The 23,663-nt window shown below is 32.5% G+C and overlaps 1 protein-coding gene across 13 annotated transcripts in view; it reads right to left on the bottom strand.

Annotated features, from left to right (window-relative positions):
• MYCBP2 (MYC binding protein 2) overlaps window positions 1-23,663 on the bottom strand; it is a 258,579-nt gene that overhangs the window by 64,417 nt on the left and 170,499 nt on the right. For 5 of the 13 annotated variants that reach the window (XM_077855281.1, XM_077855282.1, XM_077855288.1 and 2 more), the window contains 8 exons: window positions 22,402-22,499; window positions 21,575-21,691; window positions 20,502-20,642; window positions 11,815-11,889; window positions 8,701-8,925; window positions 7,712-7,844; window positions 3,884-4,006; window positions 1,033-1,212 (listed from right to left, as the gene is read on the bottom strand). In XM_077855281.1, the coding sequence (XP_077711407.1) occupies window positions 1,033-1,212; window positions 3,884-4,006; window positions 7,712-7,844; window positions 8,701-8,925; window positions 11,815-11,889; window positions 20,502-20,642; window positions 21,575-21,691; window positions 22,402-22,499 (1,092 nt within the window). The remainder of the gene's footprint in view (window positions 1-1,032; window positions 1,213-3,883; window positions 4,007-7,711; window positions 7,845-8,700; window positions 8,926-11,814; window positions 11,890-20,501; window positions 20,643-21,574; window positions 21,692-22,401; window positions 22,500-23,663) is intronic. The other 8 variants (XM_077855283.1, XM_077855293.1, XM_077855289.1 and 5 more) reach the window with 7 other exon arrangements.

The following is a 23,663-nucleotide window of genomic DNA, read 5'->3' as shown; positions in this document are numbered from 1 at the left end:
GTATATATATAAAGACACTGATTGGCTAGAAGTTGATACTACTTGTATTTTCAAACTACTTAATTTCCTTAAACTTTCTTAATGTATACTACAATCCTAGAAAAGTTTTGTAACTCTTGTATACTCTAACATAGATAATAATATCATAACAAGTAACATTATTTGCATGAGCTGGGACTTTCACAAACTCATTCAGTGAGTGGTTTACATATTGTATGATATATGAACTGAAGGTCAAGAAGAGCTTATTGCTGTCATACTGCAAGAAGCTTTTAGAAATTTATGTGGAAGTGTGAGGAGGATATTAAGAAAAAAAAGAACATTCCATTAAGTGTAATTTGTTTGGGTCTATTTTCCAGATCAATGTGAATTACTATCCTGGATGAAGGGCTAGAGCAACCCTAGAAAGCAGAGCTAAAATCAAATGATCACTTACACATATCAAGAACAAGGAAAACAACATAAAAAAATAAAAAGCAAGAGAAGAAACAACAATTTGAGAAAATCTGGAAACCTAAAGTTGCTATACATTTCACAGATACCAAATTCACTTAAAAGAAACAAACAAACCTGCCCAGTATCACCTCTCCTTCATACCCTTGTACAGTGAAATAGGTTTTTTTTTCTCTTGGGGCATCTCTGGTAACAAAAATCCAGTATAAAACAATGAAAATCATCTCTATAACTTCTGCTTAGCATAGTCATGCATATTGTAAAACAAAAATTTAAATAAAATAGTTTTTTTAACATGCTTTATTGTTGTATTTGCTTATGCTGGAATCAGAATAGAGAGCATAACAGTCATACTTCAATAGCTATACTTAACAAAAATGTGTGATTAAAAAAGAAGTGTCTTAGCTGCAGAATGTCTTAGCTCAAAAAAGCTTAAATGCTTAAAAAATGTGGGAAGGGATAACATCTTCATTAAATAAAACCAGTCAAGTGAGTTGATAAATAATTAGTAACTAATAGACAACTCAGAACAAAGCTTCAGAAATGGCTTGATGAGGCAGGTAAGGCTGACAGACTTACTCTGAAGCTGAGGCTGCTGGAAGGAAAGGGGCTGTCCGAACACAAATGGGCTGTGGACTAGGGAAGAGGGAGGTTTTGCAGCTTGATCAAAGATGGAAGGAGCTGGGAGATTGGGCCGTGACTGAATGGAATTCAATATGGCACTCAGTTGGTCACCTGCAGTGGGCAAAACAGTCAAAACTACAACTTGTTATTTATTAACATCCAAAATGGCAAAGAATATGGTGCTTTATGACATTCAGATAAAGTTAAACACTAAATAAAACTATGCCAATTCAGAAATGAGTGGAAGTTGATGTTTGTCATCCTCGAATTAGGGACCAAATATTGCATTTTGCTTTAATAATATTATATAGCCCACCTACAAAAACAAATTCATGTAAATTCATATACAACATTGAGCAGCAGCATGGGAGAATTTAGAGTTTATGAAGAATCCATGACAGGTAAGTTGACTCAATATTATACAAGTGTAAATGAAGATCTAAGTAAACAATACCTTCTATATAATACCAAACAAATGACTAAATAACCCTGCCTCATGTGCAACACACTTCAAGCAGAAAATAAGCAAATATGAAAAGTTTTTTAAGTAAATGTAGAATTGAAGGGAGGCAAAGCATATGTTATCAACTTAGTAATATATTTATTTAGTCAATAATTAATATTTCCCCTTTTTAAATTGTTCCTGTCAAAGAAATTATACTTCTTAAAGCATGAACTCCCTTGCTTGGATGGATAATATAAAAATCTTTAAGACCTATAAGATAAAAAGGAGTATGAACTATCTAATTTGAATAGTATCTCAAATATGAATTGTGACATTTTTCCTTAAAATTAAATACAAAGGACTGTAACAGAAAAATATTTTTAAAAATATGAAACAATTAGATGGATGATCCTTAGCTCCTTCTTTATAACATTATGTATATTAAATAGTTTAAGTGATGCTGAAAAAGAGAAGAAGAAAAAACATATCCAGAGTAGTTGATGCAGAAACTGGAAAATAGTACCTTTCCAGCCACATTCCCTACATATAATAAAGTTTCTTAACTGAAAACTTTAAATGAAGCAGCAAGAAGGAAAAGACTTAAATGGAAAGAACTGTGTACACAGCTACATGTCTACTTTTTAAAAACTTATGCTGTAGATTACAGAAAGGATTTTAGAGATTATGAAGAACTTTACAGAATTAAGAATAAAGAATTTCTCCAAAAAACAATTTCTTGAACTTAGACAGTATAATTAGTTAAAGAAAATGGGAACTACTGTTAAAAGTAAGTTCATACACAAAGGTTAGATATATTTGATTAGATTTTTAAGTTTCTTAATATTCCTTTGTACCATCTAAATATTTAAAAAGTCTATTAACAAGTACATGCCATTTCTGAATATTAGCAAACTCACACCTTTAAAAAAGTAATATTTTATTATTTCTATTTAATAACAAATGTTCTCAACAATGTTCGTCTCTTTAAAGTTGATTAATAGTCCTATGATGTTTTAATACATTTTATTTTAAAGACTAAATTAAGTGATAACCACCAGTACAATTTATACATTTTAGAGAAGTGACTGACAGCATACAATTTGAATTAAATATGGCTTTAAAACAGATTATTAACAAAGCATAGTAGCGTTAAGTGCTGAGATTTTAATTGAAGGATTGACAATGGTGAGAGAGAAAGGGAGATGAAAAAAACACCCCCAAGCATTTACCCTACTTAAGTGTGAAGATCTAGCTCAAGCTAGTTCAAATCTCACCTACGGGGAAACGAGCAAGCAGGTGTCCCCACGCCTGCAGGATAGACCAACATAAGAGAGTAGGAGAAGCCAAAAAGAAATCTTGTAGCTAGAATTGCTTCATATAAGTACTTTATGGAAAGCAATAAAAGTATCAAACAAAATGTGGTTTTAAGTTGAAAATTTCCTCTACATTGCTGCCATTTTGTGTTTTGTTGACTATTTCATTATTTCACTTGCTCTGCAAGTCAGGTCTAACGATGGTCTTTGTTCTTTGAAATCAAATCCAATGAATTAGTGTAAATAACATTCTGAAGTAAAATTATTTTTACTTAGGCTATCTTCTCCCTCTTACCCATCATCTAACTGTATACTACTTGTTGATGATATGCTGATTTAGGAGGCAGGATCAAGTACATAGAAAGAACAGAAATATATCTGAATTTAGATACAAATCCAATTTTAAATGAAATTCATGTATAAATTATTCTGAAATAATAATTGTTTAGATTGTCCATAATGTTGGTCTCTTCTAATATTACAGCCAAAAACAGCTATGCACATTTTAAATTCTTTGGTTTAGGGTTTTATTTTTCTTTTCACAACTCTCTGACTTCATTATATATACCAAACCCAAAGACATCATTCATTTCATGTAATTCTAAATTAACTAAGATAACTTGGTCAGACATTCAAAACCAAAACCACACATACGTAATAAGGCTGACGTGTAGTATTACTTAAAATGTTTTGATTTTAAATGGAGCATTTTGTAAGGTTCTTTTTTGCTCATTAACACTACTTCTAATAATATAGATGATAAAAACAATAGTTCCCTTACTAGATACGGTGTCACAGAATCTTTATGTGTATCCAAAGTGAGTATCTTTAAAGTAAAAGCAAATACGAAATAACTCCTATGAATATAAACTAAAACGGGTGAAAATGATCCTGTAAAAAGAATGCTTTTGTAAACATCTGACTGCTAGTTTTCTAGGAACAAACTTTAAAAGTTTTATGGGTGAACATGACTAAAAATGGGAAAAATGTAGGGCAATAAAAAATATTAAAGTTGGATAGGTAAAAAGACTCACTTTCATATACCTACCTTTATTATTTCCAAGTCCATAATCAAATCCTTGAGCACTACAACTTGCCCCTTTATTAAAAGCTTGCACTGAGAAAGGGCTTGGAGGAGGAGTCTGAGAATTTTGATCCAGAAGAACTTGTTCTATAATAAAAGGCACAGCTATAATATCAGTTTCTTATGTGCTATTCTCTATTCATAGAATAAAGAGAGAGTTGCCAAGAAAGACTTTATAATTTTAAAATAACATCACATTTAGATTTGATAATACATCAGTTTCTTATGTTATTCCCTATTCGTAGAATAAAGAGAGAGTTGCCAAGAAAGACTTTATGATTTTAAAATAATATCACATTCAGATTTGATAATAAGTCTAACAATTAGGTCATTGACACTTGACAGAGTATATGACAAATCTTGGTTTTCATTTATTAAATATACAGCGAAACTTAGAAATTGGATATGCTCTTATGGAGCCAATCTACTTTTACTGTGGCAGGATACATCACTGAATGTATACTAGTATTTCTGGACCAGGAACTCAAATTTGTAACAAATTTATACAAGAGCATTTTATAATAAAAATGGGTATCCTAATAAACCAGAAATCAAAATATTTTGTATATTAGTACTCAAATAGAAAAGAGTCTTCAAAATGTGTAAGTATATAGTACTTCGAGTACTAATATACAAAATATTTTAAGTTCTGAATATAAAAATTGTGGAAACTTTAATTTTTAACCTTTTACTTCTTAAATAAGGCCATTTTCCCCCAAAATGAAACGATGATAAACCAAGTCATGAAGTCAGAGCTATTTGCACATACTTAAGTCTATAAATGTATCAGAATTCTATTTCATGAAAAAAAGTTATGTTAATGTCAACTTTAAAAAGGCAAAATAAAATCTGTCAAATGAAAGGTAAAAAAGAGAAAAAAGTGTCCCATCAAAATAATATAATGAATAATGAAAAGTTTTAAGTATATTTTTAAAAGTCAAGATCTCTTTAAAGAGAAAAACAGAACTAGAAAGAAGGTGGTGAAGTGTTTTCTTCCTCCCTGTAAATCAGAATCCTGCTATACTACTGGTACTGTATGTCTACCCCTTAATGGACATTTCTAGACTCTTTTCAAGAAATCAATCCCAGCACTTCCCTTAGGCAATACTCTTCAGTATGAGAGATTTCAGCAGTGGGAATATCTCTTCTGGAAAATACTCATAAACATTAACCCTGAATGGGAAAGATAGCATTATTCTCACCTCAGAATGGTCTCAGCACCAAGTACAAAGTCTGTTTTTCTTTTCTTTTTTTTTTTTTTTAAGATTTTATTTATTATTTGACAGAGAGGGAGCGAGGGAGAAAGGGGGAGAGGGAGAGGGAGAGAGAGTGCGTGTGCATGTGAGCAGGAGGAGGGGACAGAGGCAGAGAGAGAAGCAGATTCCCTGCTGAGCAGGAAGCCCCAATGCAGGGCTCAATACCAAGACCCTGAGATCATGGATCCTGAGATCATGACCTGAGAAGAAGGCAGATGCTTAACCGACTGAGCCAAAGTCTGTTTTTAACAGAGCAGTAACTTTGCCTACTAGCTTTATTTACAGATATCAAAGACCTATAGAGAATTTTAACAAGAGGGAAGTTTTGTTTTACTTTAGTATTTCATATAAATTACTATAGTGCCAAATCCTCTTATTTCTATACTGAATATAATTACTTGTTAATACCAATGAGCAGACTATTTGGATACAATTATCAACTAATCTTAGTGATTTTAAGGCACTGACATCACTTTTTTCCTGATCACCCCAGGTCTTATGTTAAAATATTAAGAATCACATTATGATAAAAAATATATATATCAAAAGAGCAAAGGACCATTAAGTGATGACAGAGAAAAATTTAAACTTCTGCTTTTAGGGCTGAATATCTTTCTTGGCAGAAACAATATCCTAATTTAAGAAGCATTTTACCTAAGAAGAATCTTTTACCTTTTGAGCATATAGAAATAAAATTCTCCATTTAAAAAACTATGTCTTTAGTATAGACGGCATTTTACATTTTAATAATAACAGCTAATCTTACCATCTGGCTAGCTTTATGTTATTATTTGTTCATTTAGCTTTCATATTGAACTTACAAAGTATCTTCATTTTGTAAACGAGAAAACTGAAGCACAGAGATGTTAGGTAACTTGGCCAATGTCACTTAAGAGCTGTAGAGCTGGTATTTGTACTGTAGTGGTTTAGCTCCAGAGTCCACTCTGACACATTAGGCTGCATTATGCTATACTGCCAGTTACAGTAATTATTAATTATAAGTAATTATTAAGCTAGGATGACCCTTTGGTAGCTACGTATTATTTAACTATTTCTTATATAAAGCTGATCTCACTTTAGGTAATTTCATTTATATCTAAATATTTCTAGATAGTGGAAATATTTAAGAATTTCTGATATGTAGTATATACATAATCATATTATAAATGGGAAGGTATTTTGTCAAATGTCTGATTTACAACAAATGAAGCCTTTTTTTTACTTTCACAACATAATGAAGAATAGTTATGCCACTTCAGGACATTAATTTATAACCACATCATCTTTAACTATGAAATATGTGTCTGTAAAGACCAGGAAGGGCCTTCAAATTCTATTCACTGTTCACTGACACAGTGGTGTGATATAATGAGCAGAGCATCTCAAGTGTGAATGAAGATTCTGGCTCACGTCTTACATCTGTCATACATCCAGCTGTATAGCCACAGGTAAGTCATTTTAAATTCTATGACCTTTAGTTTCCTTACTTATAAAATGAAGATTATATAACTTAGCACAAAGGCTTGTTGTAAGGGAAAAAAAAGAAGAAATGTTTAATATCTAAATGCACTCTGTCATTCATGAAGTCTCAAACTTTTACAAATCTATTTATACTTATGGCCATATTACCTCTTGGATAATACATACTATGAATTTAGTCTCTTTTGGATAAATATGCAAGTTCCTTTATTTATTTGACCTTTTCCAATAAATTTTGGGATTTGGAATAAAAAATCTATGCTTGACTTATCCATTTATTTTGATGTCCTAAATAGTATTTTTGTGACTCAACTTGTATTTACAAAGCTTAGTATGCAATTAGTATGTGCCAAAACTGTTTTAGAACGAGGAATACAAAGATTAAAAACTCTGTGCCTGTCCACAAGGACTCACAATCTAGGTATAAAGACAAAAAATTAACTTCAATATAGTATCAGTTTTGTTCTAGTGGTGAATACAGTTCTTTAAGAACACAGAATTCTTGACTCCGTCAGGATCAGTTAAAGCTTTACATAAGTGATGACATGATCTGAACTTGGAAGAATCATGTTTTTGACCCGAGGAAAATGAAGACAAGGGGACAATAAGGAAAGTCTTTTATTAATTGAGATTGCTGTTGAAAGAGGTAACGCTAAAAGCTGAAGCTCTAACAACAAAATAGGAACCCTTCAAAAGATGCTATGCATTCATCCAGTGCTCCTATCCTGAGACAAAATTTAAATGAAATTGCCTGGGAGAAGTACTATGATTGATGGTTTGAAAAGTGAACTTCCTCTAGCAGCAGGAAGGGTAAAGCATTCAGCTCTGGACTGGCACAAAATAATGAGTCATATGAATCCATATCAATGAAATAAAAAGCATGGTTTCCAAAGGTGGATTCATATGTTTCACATTTTCTTTTAATTCTCTTCTTACACGTGCATTTAGTATCCATTATTGTACAAATATTAACAATTGTTAAGATTTTAACCATTAGCTTTGCTTTTTACCTAAAAAAATAAACACACAAATAAATCACAAATTTAAGCCAACTTGCCATCTTCATGTCGGAGGTATTGGTTTCCGCCTCTGTCTCTAGCTAAGGACCATGCCTCTCCTTCATCACTCTCACAGAACTCTACCATGCTGTTCTTATCCAGCTGCACCCATGCACCTTCAGAATTGGTTACCTAGTACATAACAAAAAGCACGATTGGTTGGCTTGATTCTTTCAGGGCACTAAGGCTGAAAACCAGCAACAAGTTTAAGTGTTTGAATAGGGTAATCATTCCGAAAGTTTTTACCATGAAATTAGTTTCTGAAATTAAGACCACAGCCTGAGGTAAGTCAGAAATCAATAAAATGTTCTGTAAAATACTGCTTATTTATGATTTAAGTAAAAATAAATTTCAAGGCACATAATACCTAAGTAACTTTAAACATTGCCCTAAAACACATGGCGCTCTCTTTTTCTTTTTGGCACCTAAAATGTCCTAACACAGCAAACTATTATTTAAATTAGTAGTGTCTATAATACAACTTGAAAATGGCCCTGACACTGAGAAATAGCATGACACACTACATCTTCAAGCTCATCAGCTGAGGCAAATGCCACAGTTGACCAAAAAGTAATTTTAGTTGCTCAGGACTTCAGTGAGACACATAAATGGGAACAAAGAAATGAAACTCTTTGCATGTATTACATCTCCATACCAATCAATTCATAGCAAATATTTTAAAGCACTGTTAAAACATGTTATAGTACATTTGTAATAATGGAAAGATATATGCACATACCAAACATTCATATATACAATACAAATCATTGTTAATATAAATATTATTTTCACAAGGGTAATTATGAGAATAAAACTATTTAAAAAAGAAGTACAGAAAAAATGTTAGTAGTATTTATAATACAAGTAAAGATAAAGAACAGTAACATTTAAAAACCTGGGATGGAAATGGCAACCTTTGGTAAAAAGAGATACTCTTTTTTATTAAAAAGAAGTAACTTAGAAGTCATGAAGCTACAAGAATCCATACCTCTCCCACTGCTTTGACTTTGTTTCCCAGAACTAACATTCCAATTGGGATACCTCTAAGGTTAGGGCAGCTTCTGATGTTGTGACCGGAAGGTCCCGTCTTCACTACCTTGTATATGCCTGGCCCTCCTCGCAAGAACGGCATATCTTGTTCTTGCATTGTTGCTTCCTGTGGGCAGCAGGAGTTTATATCTTTGAAAAAGTCATCAGTATTAGTTTTAGGTTCCTGAAAATTTGAATAGGAAAAAAAAATAAACAAAATGCAATCTATTATCACTTGACAATCCTCTTATTAGCTTTTACAGCAAGTCTATAATACTACCAAACAAGAGAATACATATCCAAAGATAACTGAAATATATACATTAATTAACACCACTACTAAAGAATCTTTGTTTTTCAATGCCGAATAATATTTAAATAGAGGTGAAGAAAAGGTAAGTTAGCAGGAGAGCAAATAAACCTCTGATTTCTGACCACCACAATTTAAGAAATATGATAGTACTTGAATTTATTTTTATCATTCAATAAATACTAAACAGTAGGAAAAACAAAAATAATATAATCTGTGAACCACAACTGAATAATTTTGAATCATTATTACTGCATTGCTCTATGTTGGTATGGGTTAAAAAGCCTATATCTTCATTTCCTTCCACTTTGTAATAATTATTTATAGAGAAAACAGGTGTGAAGACTTATCTATAGACAGCAATGATGAAAAAATGTACATAAAATATAGCTGCATCTTAATATTTACTAGTTATGAACGAAATAAGAGTGCTTATAAGATTTTAACAACTCATACTTCCTTATACAAATAAAGATGTCTTGCTAGATTTGCTAGGCCATTACTAAACAGTGATATATTAACACTATTAACAGAAAAAGAGGATTATTCTTTCAGTACAGAGATTAGTATCAAAAGATTCATTTTTACATAAAATATTATACTTTTGGAGATAAAAGCATCACTTCCAAAATGAAAGAAAAGGATATGCCTCAACTTTTCTGTTGAATCTGAATGAAATCGTTTCCTATGTGAATGCAGTGAAGAGAAATAACTTCCTCATATTTGCTCTGCTTCCCAACTACATGTGAAGTTCCATACTGGGAGTTCTTCTATTGTCATTACTATTCCTTTAAAACTGATTTAGACTGTACTTTTTAAATACAGTACTAGAGACTCTACAAATTGCTTTATGTTTAAATATAACAAAAGATGACCATATTGGGGCACTTATTCAATATTAGATTAAAATTAACATTTAGTAATATAATATAAATGGAACAAAAATGAAAAAAAACACTAACACATTATTTATGCAAGATAAAATAATAACAAATAATTCTATCCTTCTATTACTATAAGTAGTATCATACTAAAGGGTCTTTTCTATAGTAAAAAAATTAAAAATGAAACTCTTAAGGTTTAAAAAAAACAGTGGATTCAAGAATTCTGGGTACCTGTGACTTTAACTCAATATATTGGTTAGGGAAAATTTTAAACCCACCAGTAACCTTCATATAATATTCTATAAATTTCATTGTGGTGATAATCACCAATTTTTATATATACAAATATGTACTATGTACAATATTTGTTGACATTTACTATAATTGTCATGCTGTATTTATCCAACATTCTTTAGTTATACACTGGCAATTTAATAGAAATAAGAATTTTAAATACCTGAAAAATTTAGTTAGATTTATGTATTATACATACCCATGCAAATATATTTGTAAAAATTTACATATGAATATAAAGAGAATGCTCAAAATAAAAATGGAGAGTTAGGGTCTAAGAAGCTGTGCCACTACACTAACAAAATTTTCAATAAACATTTAAAAATGTCTAGTTGTGAATAACCAACTTTAGTAAATATATCATGCTATATCATAATTGGAAGAGGCACATTAGTCTTATACAACTCATTTTTTAAAAATTACATGATATGATATCAAAAATTACATGGTATGATGTCAAAAATTACAAGCAAATATGAACAGATATAATGAAAAATAAATTTCACTGGTATTCAATGATATAACTAGAACTTTTAATTAAGTTATAACAATATATCCAACTTTTGATCATTTAGTGTAACAGTAAGATTAAGTCTCAGCAAAAACTAATAACAATTGCAAATTATTCAGTGAAAGGCAATATATGAGAACTTCTATTTAAATATTTAATATTTTATTGAACAAAGAAATTATACAAATATGTAAAAAATAACAAGCAAATATGAATGTCTAGTGAAAAATCAATTTCACTAGTATTCAATAATGTATCTAAGAGCTTTTAATTAAGTTGTAACAATATTTCCAACTTTTGATCATTTAGTGTAACATTAAGAGGTAGCCTTGGCAAAAACTAATAACAATCACAAGTTACTCATTCAGTGAAAGGCAATATATGAGAACTTCTATTAAAATACTTAGTATTTTATTAAACAAAGAAACTATACAAATTAATAAATGTAAAACAGTCTTTTTTTTTTAATATAAGTAGTAAGAGAAGAATTGACAGACAAAAAAAGGTCATAGAATTGTGGCTGTCATTCTCAAACAATCCTAACATACACGCTTCATTCAGGTCAAAAATAGAAGACTTGGGGACCAGCGTATGAAACTGATGAAATGCAGTGTTATTTTTTCTCCTTGCATTCCCACCCCATTCTCAGGTGAACATCCAAACAGGCATGAAAGGCTAGGGAAGAAGAGAAGTGCCACAGAGTCGGGACTTCCTCACTGAAATAAGCAAGCTCTGAGAAAGCCAGATGTAGTGATGTAGTTGTGGGAGAAGCTAGTCATAAATTATATACAGCAAATTTGAAGTCACATAAAAGTTTAACTTAAACTAATAATACATTCCTTGTCAAAAGTAGAGGGAAAAAGATTACCAGGGAAACTCAACTGTAGCACTTTGTATAGAACTTTATTTATTTATTTATTTATTTATTTATTTATTTATTTATTTAACTATCTACTTTTTGGCAAAAATCCTTTTATTAACTGTAAGCAAAGGCTTCAAAAGATAGAAGGTAAGATTTGTTATACATGCTGAAATACCTGAATAATGTATGACTGTTCCTTACAGTTAACTCACCTGGGGAAAAAAAGCTTTGGAAGTCCATGAAAATACGTCCAAATCCCTGACTCCTTGGCTAGCATTAAAGATACTCTGAGCGACAAAGTTTAAGAAAGAAAAATATCAACAAAGAAAGGGAACAGGATATTATCTGCAGAAGATGCGTTCACAGTAACAACATTGTTCTGTACTCTAGCACCAGCACTGTGATATGATTTTACTAAAGGGAAACTGAAGCCACCTGAGTAAATCACACAGCAAAGAAAGACTGATAAATAAGTTTTGTCAAAAGCTCTCCATGGATATAGTGTGTCATGCCATTTACTAAAATTAAGAGCCAGACATTGATTTAAAGCTTAAGACAGTCAATGTGAGTAGGAAACCTTAAAACTCTTTTAAAAGATGACATATCTGTTCCAATACAAGCCAGATTTGTTTTATGACAGAAAACAGTCTGCTGTTTTATGAAGAAAATGTAAATAACAGATTGTATAGATAGTGTAACCATTATTAAGAATAATAATGGCATGTAGTATCTGTAGACATTTTCACTTTCTAAAGTACAAAAAGAAAAAAAAAAGAAAAAAGTTAAAAAATCTAAGTCATTTCCCCTTTCTTCTCTAAATGAGAAAAAAAATCATTTGGAAATGTTACTAAAAGCTGTTAACAAATATGTTAAGAATAGCATAAAGAAAAACATACAACCAGAATCTTTTCTCAAAAGATAGGCCTGGTTTTCTCCATCTCAAAGTTTATGAAATGCACAGAGCATTTTCCTCTTTATGTTAAAATCTAAAACTATATTTTTAAACAACCAACTTGTAGCAGCATGGTCCCAGAAAAATCAACACCTTCACAAAATGTCTTAATGAAAATGTAAATGGTATACATTTTACATAAAAATATCATGCTATTGAATATATTTGTCTGATCTGAAATTAAAATCTTTCCAGTGAGTAGCATTTACACATTTTACTGCTTATGTAAATACTGTGATAAATGGTTATGGTGGTGGGGGAAAGGAGGGCCCTCAAAATGTTAATAAAAGCTGTTATCATCCAAAATTTCAACAGAAAAGAAACACAATTCCCAAACAATTATTAGCCATTTTAGATAATGACAATTTATCTACTATTTTCTAGTTTTGTATTTTCCTCATGTATGTATGGACAGATGTAGATACACACCCATATACATACACATATATATGTCAATTCAAAAATAGAAGACATATGAAAGCCAGAAAATGAGTTTCTAGTAATATGACTACAAATAAATACCTACAAATAAATGTAAAACAAAACAAAACCACACCCCTTCCACATTTAAAAATATAAAGCAAATAGGGTCCTTTCTTTTTAGGTGAACTGGAAACATGATATAAAGCATTCTAAAATACTATATTGGAAGGAAAAATATGTCCTTACTGGTTTACTTATGTATATAAGAACTTTTGGGCTATCTGCTCAATGGTTTTTCTCCTTCATAGAAAATAGTGGTGCAGACCTTTTGACATAAAACAGTATCAACAATTTTTTTAACATTTTCTTTTTTTTAGCATAAATTTCTTTAGTATTAAAAACAATGTAAAAAGTGTTTTGAAAAGCAAGGCCGATGACTATTAAAATACACAAATTAGCTCTCATAGATTAATAAGAGTACCACTATGTGTATAAATGTGTATATACACATACACAAATACATATCTACAATAATCTAAATCCTTTTATTCTCAAAGACTATTGTTAAGACAAAAAAATTCTCTCAAGAAAATTAAAAATTGTAGCATACTAAAACTCTAACTGAATTAATGAGGACCAAACTGTAACTTTAAGCCGATAATCTTTCAAGGCACAGATCAAGTAAGTGAACAATTTTCATTGTGAAAATATATGACCAAACATGCCAAATGTTCATGCAAAAAAATGCTAATTCTTTCACTGTGCTGCTAGAGGAATAGAGTTAAGAATTGCCATTTTTAAAATTTATTTTTATTTTTTTAAGAAATGCTATTTTTAAAGAGAAAAAAATAAAATGTCTCAGGAAAATTAAAAACAGCATATGTATAAACAATTAGTGTTATTTTAATTGCCTTAATCTCATTCTGTTAATGGTGTATCAAGTAAATATTTAGTATTTACTAAGATTAAAAACAGATTATGTATATACATACAAAATATATTAACATAACAAAACCAAGTAACTCATGGTATTTTAAAGTTGTAGCTAACAGGCATCATCAGGTAAACCCATAAAAATGAAATTGGATATAAAATGTGAAAAACACCTGCCAATTTTACCTACTGCCCTGAATAATGCTGTCAGGGAGATTACCAAAAGATATTTTCCCTTCATCTCTTTCCCACATCTTCGGGGCCTAAAACTTAGAAAAACGAACCTATTTTCTATATGTGAACACCAGTCTATGTAGGTTTGTATAAATGCTTGGAGATGTTTGGAGACACAAGTTGTTTCTGCAGGAATTCAGATAATACAGGAATTATAAAGATATCTCAGAACACTTTGAAGGAGGTATCATTTACTCTCCTGGATAGAAACTCTACCACTCAACCTTCCCAAAGTTGGTAGACCTCATTTTTGACAAAGCATCCAAAGAATTGGGCCTATACGTTTCAAATCACTAATATCTCTATCCTAGAAGTAAACTTGTTTTCCAAAAAAATTTAAGCCCTACGCTAGGCAGTCAAGTATCTTCCATGTCAAGTATCCCTACTTATATTTTCTTCAATGCATGAAACATCCTACTAGCTTGTTTATTATATTTTATAGTTTTCAAATCTTTAGGATTTTAATTTAAGATCAACATTTTATGCCTTACTTATGCCTTCTCAGATTGACCTACATCAACTTCAGAGTCCAGAGTGGTAATCATTTCGTGATGGGACCATGACTTATAACAGCTTCCACATGTATCACAGTATTCATCCTCATTCAACCATTAAGGTTATGAATATTCACATTTATTTAATTTGGTAGTTTTATCCAAAGTAATATGATTTTTATAGCTATATATTTACTTTATCCTTTTGTAACTATATATATCCTTATCTCTTCACTAATTTCTGCTTGTGATCCTGGGAGAGTAGTTATCTGTAGACACTAGAAAAATAAGAATAATAAAATACATAACATCACAGGTCACAATGAAATTAAATGAGAGAATATTAAATGAGAAGAAGCATATATGTGATAGGAATTATTTTGAGCAACATGATCATAACAAATATTAAGAATTAAAATTTAGTATTCAACAAATGTTGAAAGCAAAATGTAGTATTTAACACTGTGGAAGAAATGTGTATGAATAAGAAGGAATTCTTAATGAGTCCTTACCCTTAAGAAACTTAACAACAGAAATATGAAGTATACAAATACAAATGGGCTGAATTTGTATTTGGGGCTGAAAGCAAGAAAAACAAACTAAACTTTGTGGGTAAGAAGCAAGGCTTTTCTATTTTACAAAGTGCTGAGAAAAGAAAGGGAAACCTAATTTCCCCAGTAATTCTATGCTTTCTACCCCCAATCCTTTACTTCACCCATATTAACTAGTTTTCAGTTCCCCAACATAGCAGGCCTCTATAACTCTGGACACTTGATTCTCTATCTAGAAATTCCTTCACTTTTTCTTGGTAACTTTTAACACTTTTCTTCTCAAGTATCGCTCCCTAAGTGAAGCTATTCTGTAACTTATCACAATACAACTTAACTATTTGAGTATGGTATGTCGGTCAAATTATATAGTGAGTACCGTAAATGGGAGAACAGCACTCCATCTTATTTATTTTGTATCCCTCCCCTTTCCTCTCCATTCACTGCCTACTTCCTATCTTAGTTATTTGGTACAGTAAATAAGGACTCAATAGTCCTTGAATGAACGACTAATAAATTAATACCCATAGCATTACTGGGAAGTAGAGAGAAGAAAAGAAATCAACAGAAATTTTTGAGCCTGATCAACTAGGAAAGCAGTAAAAAAACTAGAAAAAAAAAAAAAAAGGAAGCGAAAGCATTCTAGACAAATGAATAAACATAAACAAAGACTCTAAGATGCAAAATTGAACAGTGTGTTCTTAAAAGAGCACAAAGTTCTAATAGCACACAAGCACATCACAAAAAAGGGTCTGCATTCTTTATATTTATCCCTGTTCTTACTAATTAAGAAGTATTTTTAAAAATAGTTATATATAATAGGAAAGTCTATTGCTGTTTACTCTCTGAATTAGAGCATTACTAAAGTGCTAAAATAGAGGAAAGTCACATTTCCCTAAGTGAGGATGCATCAATTCTTAGTAATGAAATGTTGTTAGGCAGGCCAGCAGTTAGCTACAGTACCTATTTGCAATGACAACAAGAGTTCTACAACATGGCTAAATACACAAGATGGTGTAAAAAGCTTTAAAGCTTTTTTTTTTCTTAAAGATTTTGTTTATTCATGAGAGACACAGAGAGGGAGAGACATAGGCAGAGGGAGAAGCAGGTTCTCTACAGGGAACCTGATGTGGGACTCAATCCCAGGACCCCAGGATCACGACCTGAGCGAAAGGCAGATGCTCAACCACTAAGCCACCCAGGAGTCCCTAAAACTTATTCTAAATAGGATTACTTACAGTGATTTTAAAAAAATAGTTCATGAAATATTTAATCAGTGTTCAAATTTCTAATACCCACTCCCATTCTCCCCGACAGTTTGTTTGACTCAGGATCCAGATAAAGTACATAATATTGATGTGAATGCGAAATTGTTTTAACTAGAAAAGGTTGAAGAGGTAGATGTAAAGATTGCTAAAGGCAACTTTTTGATATTTTGAATCTTTTTAAGTTAGTCGCATCTGTCCTTGGTTATTTCTATATTATTTTTAAATCTCCTGGCTCTCTCCCACTTTTTAAAAAATTGAGTAGTGTTTTACAATTTTATTAGCTATAGTTATACTTAATTTATTCATAAATGGACTAAAGTAGAAAGAGTATGGGATCCCTGGGTGGCGCAGCGGTTTGGCGCCTGCCTTTGGCCCAGGGCGCGATCCTGGTAGACCCGGGATCGAATCCCACATCAGGCTTCCGGTGCAGGGAGCCTGCTTCTCCCTCTGCCTGTGTCTCTGCGCCTCTCTCTCTCTCTCTCTCTCTGTGACTATCATAAATAAATAAAAATTAAAAAAAATTAAAAAAAAATAAAGTAGAAAGAGTAGTAGGTGGAAAGTGAATATATTTTTCTAGAAATAAACATAGTAAGAGATGCAAATGAAGTAGAAAGATGTATTTATTTAGACATATTAGTTCCCTGAGAGGATGAGATGGAATCATTAGTCCCTCTATCTCCTAAACATGTTTAGCTCTATGGAGTAACATACTCATTAAATTACTGACTGTGTAAGGGGCCTGCCCTGTCTCTATAGACAAAACCTTGGGAAATCAGCCTTCCTTGCCTATAGCAGGCTGACTATGTGAGTCCTCATCGAACACCTGTACTGAAACAACTGTACACTAGGTCTGTTTGGAGCTGTAGGCCAGTTATTTCTATCCCTTCTGTCATCTTTGGTCCCCACATAAAATATAAACCCTTCTGTTATCTACCTGTTATCATATTTTTATACTAAACCTGCTCTATGCTTCTCCCTGATACAGAATCAAACTATTGCCATTTGTCCCATGATTTTATATTGTATCGAAGGGGACCCCTCCCTCCATGGTAAACAAACTCATTTCATCTTTAGCCTGTGGGTCACAGTGCTGCCATCATCTGTGTGCCTTTGTGCTGATGTAGATGATCACCCAACTGCTGAGTGAGCCTTTTAGTTCTTAGACTGAGGCAGTTAAAATGACTTTCACATCCACTATACCTCAGCTACCTGCTCATGGCCCATTACCAGGCCATATCATTCAGTAAAATCCTCTAACTATGAAATCAAATGTAAATATCTACTTTATCACACAAACCACCTATCCTTCTATCTCTTTAACTATAGTGTACTTATATATATCATTCTAGGATTTAATTAGGCCTCCAGTCCCTTGGATCCTCCACTTGTCCTTTCACATTTCTAACTCAGGCAGGCTGAATTCCACAGTTGGTGATCTCAAGTCCTCTTTCATTGGCATCTGAAATTTTGTCCCTATTTTTCTGTCACAGCAGCACCAAATTCCAGGCAGCTATAATCTACTCCCTTGGCATATTTGATTCTAGAAACTTAGAACTATGGATGAGGAAGGGCATCCACAATGGACCCATCCATGGGTCTCACTGGGTCCTTAGTGGCCCACTAATCCAAAAACAAGTAGTTTTTCTTTAGATCCCTCTCCTGTTTCTCTCAAACATTATTTAAAATCTTTACTGCATTTCGAAGTCCTCTAACTTAAGTCATTTGTTTCAATCTTAACTGATGTCTTTCCTCTCTCCTATTTTATAAAAATCTTGGTCTCCTTCAACCTCTGCCCTTTCTCCCTCCATCCCTAAAAACTTACCTACTGCCACACATATCCCCTTCCCTCCCTCACAAAACAGTTCTCCAAATGTGCCTCTAATACCATTTTCTTCTCCTTTTTCAGTCTTCAGATTTTAAAAAAAAATTATTTTTAAAGATTTTATTTATTTATTCATGAGAGACATACAGAGAGAGAGAGAGAGAGAGAGACAGAGAGCCAGAGGCAGTGGGAGAAGCAGGCTCTATGCAGGGAGCCTGATGTGGGACTTGATCCTGGATCTCCAGGATCACACCCTGGGCCGAAGGCAGGCACTAAACCACTGAGCCACCCAGGGAATCCCAGTCTTCAAATTTCTTATTTACATCATTTCTTATTTACATACCAAAAAGAGGTATTTCCCTCTTTTTACTGGCATTTTTTAATTTATAAGGATCTCAAGTCACTATCATTCGTAAAAGAAAGGGAAAACCTCAGGCTTATCAATAATACCAGCCATTCTGAGTTATCTACATTAAAGTAGAACTCATGACATTCTTCAACATAAAGGCTAGAAAATATCACAAGTCACTTCATATCTTCAATATTCTGCCTCCAGATATTTTCAAATAGGTCAGTGACAACTCTTTCACATTCCAGTGAAAACCCATCAAGAAGTATTTGTATGGCTTACCCGTTTAGCTTTCTTTCTTCTACTTGTTACTGCTCTTCTCTCTCTGACCTCAGGAAGATTGTCTATTACGAATTGTCTCTTGAATGGGGTTTAAGAGCATCAAATAATGGAACGCCACTGTTCCAAAATGAAACCACGGGATTTAAAACTTCAACACACAGCATCTCTTGTTCCTCCTTTCTACCTTTGCTTATTCTTGTTTTATCTGTGTGAATATCTGCCTCTTACCAAAAGCATCTCCTCAAATGAGCAAACAAAGCAATAAGAAGAAAATTTTGGAGTGGGAGAGATGGTAAAGATAATGTAATTTAATACAATGCCTTATCAGGGATAGTGGAAAACAGTTTCAAACCATTTAAGGCTAACTTCTTAGCCACAGACAATAAAGAATTATTATTTATCTTCCAGACTAATCTCTCCTTCCAGGGGGTCAAAATATTTTTCATTTTTAAATGCAGATTACAGATCTGAGGAAAGTTAAAGATCTGGTTTATTTATTCGAAACTTGGTATTTTAATTATACATTTATCATTTTAGCTTAACCTCAGTAAAACAGTATGCCAACACTCTCCAAACCTTAACACATACCAATAAGTAAAAAATACAGAGATATATCTCTCCCTACTGTAGTATTACAAAACATTTATAGAAGAATATAAAGAAGGAGATCAATAAATATAAAAGGAAGTTTGATTATTTCTTTTCCCAAAGAATCATTTATAACTGTCCATTTGGAGCACATACTCTAGACTATCAAAGAAAACAAATAATACACTGAATGGCTTGATATAATAAGCTAACCTTATATACTGATTTTTAAGAAATTCAACTGTTTAAAATACTAAGGTTTTTTAAAATAAAGTTTTACCAGTGCTATTTATGAACAGTCTCATAAAGAGTATGTATATTTGATGGTGATGAAAGGGAAGAAATATCCTATGTTTCTGTTTAAATTATAAAGAAGGCTATGGGTTACTATTACATTTACAGTAATAAGTACTCTAAGTACTCTACTGCATTTGTCAAAGAGGTTCAATGAGTTCTCTGACACTAGGATTTAGCTTCAACTCACTATAATACCACTAAAAAGACTAAAAATCCTTCTTATTTTTACACAATAGTAATATAACACAATAGGATTAATAAGCCAAGAAAGAAAAGATTCAAACTTAGACAAAACACAGAGAACTAATTACAAAATGGCAACATACAAAGGAATATGTTTATACAGGTTTTTGAGTGTATAATTAATACTGAATTCACAATCTGTAGTTTGGAATTCATTTCAAACATTAGTGTGAATAAGAAAGGAAAAAAAATAAAAACTATACTCTCAATCCCTACCTCATTGAAAGGAATTCGATAGGCCTCATTTTATTTTATTACCTCCTGCCTGTGTGGATCATAGTAATACTAAGGTCCTTAGTCATGCCAAACTCCACCTTCGTTACACAGCTCTTAAGAATCAAGCACTTATGAAGTAAAAGTTATTTAGTTGTGGTTTACCTCAGAACTGAAAAGCCTTAATTAAAGAAAGCCCTGTAATGAGGATAGAGTGTACCTATTATGCGTTTTAAAACCACCTTTTACTTACGTCAACAGGGACCAGAAGACTCTTGCCAAGATGCTGATTGAAGGACAGGCACCAGGCTTCAGTGTAACCATTCATGTTGGGAACATACTTCTTTATTGTCTCATCATTCAGTCTCAGCCATACACCATCATCATTGTGGATCTATGGAAATAAGCAACAAGAACAAGCCATATCCACCTGTAAGTCCTATGAAGCTAGCAACACCTGAAAGGCTACAAAACAGGCAAACAATGGTGGACATGAAGATTAAGAATCTAGTTTCTGTAGGAGGTAAGTAAAAGAGAAACTTTAAAGAAAAAGCAGCAAAGAATGATGAGCAATGTGGTAATTCACATGGTAAGATATAAAAACAACATCACTTAGGAATAAAAGCACAAAAAAATCACACATTAAGAGACTTTAAACATAAAATGTTTGTCTCTCAAAAGAATGTAAGTTCTTCCCTCCCCTCAATTTAGATTTTAATAATCAGAAGTTACTTGGTCGTATTACTATAAAAATATGTTGTCAGAAATTAAAGCAATATGTGTGTGTTTTAAATACATTTTAAAAGCAAACAGCACTTAAAATATTTGACAACTGTACCCATTTTCAATGTGTACTTGTAGAGGTTCAACTTCTTCTTTTTTATGGTTTTATTCATCCATTTGAGAGAGAGAGAGAGAGAATGAACGGTGGAGAGATGCAGAAGGAGAAGGAGAAGCAGGTTCCCCGCTGAGCAGGGAGCCCAAAATGGAGCTCGATCCCAGGACCCTGAGATCCTGACCTGAGCCAAAGGCAGACCCTCAACTAAGTGAACCACTGGGGTGCCCCCAGGTTCTACTTGTTAATTAACTTTCTTTCAGATTAAAAATATAATTTTATTTATTTCAAAATATAATTTTAGTCACTTTTTTGCTATAAAGAAAAAAAATGTATGAAACTCAATGAACACATCTCACAAAATAATTTTCCAAATACTATCCAAACCAATTAAAACATACTAGCAGAAAATTTAGTAACCTGATTATCATGCAAACAATGCAAAAACTTTCTGTCCAAAATTTATTACCACGTGTTTCTTTACAAATTACCTCATCAATGAAAGTGATAGTTCCATTGACTTTTACTATGCCTATCTGCTCACTTTGGAGGGAAGGGTGGCTACGGATACGGAGTCCTGCACTGTCCTTGGCCACAAATTTTCGAACCTGGGAAAGGCAAAGACAGACAGTTGAGATGGAAAATTACAGAATAGAGAGCTTATAAGTAGTAAGAAAATTAAACAGATTTGGAAGTATTATAATTCTGTGAAAGTTTTCAAAATTATTTGTAATTGTTTTCTCTGTGTAAGGAACAGTGGTTTATTTATAACAGAATTTTACAAATATTAAAATGTACATATTTATAATATCCTTTCTAAACTCTGAAGACATAAAAAGGAGAGAAGATTCATTTTTTTTAATCTTTTGTATGATACAAATTCTATTACCAATATTTCCTTTTTAATAAGTAGTTAACCAAAATTCCTATACTTACTTTTTAGATGTCAGGAAATTTTTTTTTTTTAAGATGTCAGGAAATTATTTATTCTTTTAACAGCATAAGATACCTTCCTCGCAAACTTTATGCACTTACTTTCAGTAAAAATTTTGTTAATTGTAAATTTTCAATAACTGAAGTATACAAGGCCTATAAATTACTAGAGCATTTATTCAAAGAAGCCTCAAAGTATAGGTCCTACAATTTAGAAATGATTAGAATTTCCACAAAATACTCTTCAAACTTATTTAGGGATATTTAGAATTCAAATACTGAAATCAACTAAAATATGGGATGTTTGATGACCACCTTGAAGCATCAATAAAGAAAATTAATAAATGTCTGACAAATTCTGATTCTGATTTCATTCTATCCTAACCTTATTTGGTTGAGGTTCTGTCTTCGGTTTGACCAGCTGAGTTCCTGGTGGTATCATCCCTTTTGGTGGGTCTTTTACTTTAACTTCAAGGCCAGCATCTGTAAGAAAAGGAAGACAACTGTAACGTTTGAGAATACAAGGGAGGAAGGATCCTTAACCTAACCTTATGTACATTCACAGACTCTTTTAAACAAATATCTAAATTCTTTTTTTTTTTAAGATTTTATTTATTTATTCATGAATGGCGGGGGAAAGAGACACAGGCAAAGGGAGAAGCAGGCTCCACACAGGAGCCCCACACAGGACTCGATCCAGGGTCTCCAGGATCAGGCCCTGGGCTGAAGGTGGCGCTAAACCACTGAGCCACCCAGGCTGCCCTCTAAATTCTGTCTTTTTAAGGTGATTGATATTTAGAAGCTAAAAAACAGACCTTTTTTTTTTTTTTTAAAACAAAACAAAACAAAACAAAACAACAACAACAAAATAAAACAGACTCTTTAACTATGGAGAACACACTACAATTACCAAAGGGGAGGTAGGTTGCAGGGATGGGTTAAATAGGTGATGGGGATTCGGAGTACATTTGCTGTCATGAGCAATGAGTGTTGTATGGAAGTGCTGAATATTGTACACCTGAAACTAATATTACACTGTATGTTAACTAACTGGAATTTATCTAACTTTTTAAAAAGATTTTATTCATTTATTCATGAAAGACACATAGAGAGAGGAGAGACATAGCCAGAGGGAGAAACAGACTCCTTCTAGGAAGCCTGATGTGGAACTCAAACCCAGGACCCCAGGATCACAACCTGATCCAAAGGCAGGTGCTCAACCACTAATTCACCCTGGTGCCCCAACTAACTGGAATTTAAATAAAAACTTAAAACAACAACAACAACAACAACAAAAATCAAAGCTACAATAAGATATCACCTTATGCCTATCAGAAATGGCTAAAATCAACAACACAAGAAACAACAGATATTGGCGAGGATGCGGACAAAGGGACCCTGTTGTACTGCTGGTAGGAATATAAACTGGTGCAGCCACTCTGGAGAATAGTATGGAGCTTCCTCAAAAAGTTAAACATAAAACTACTTTATGATCTAGCAATTGTACTACTAGGTATTTACCAAAAGAATACCAAAATTCTAATTCAAAGCGATATATGCACCCCAATGTTTATGGCAGCATTATTTGCAACAGTTAAATTATGGAAACAGCACTAGTGTCCACTGATAGATGAATGGATAAAGAAG

Source organism: Canis aureus, chromosome 17 (assembly GCF_053574225.1).
Source record: "Canis aureus isolate CA01 chromosome 17, VMU_Caureus_v.1.0, whole genome shotgun sequence".
Classification (NCBI taxonomy): domain Eukaryota; kingdom Metazoa; phylum Chordata; class Mammalia; order Carnivora; family Canidae; genus Canis; species Canis aureus.
This window is presented reverse-complemented; position numbering and strand designations above follow the sequence as displayed.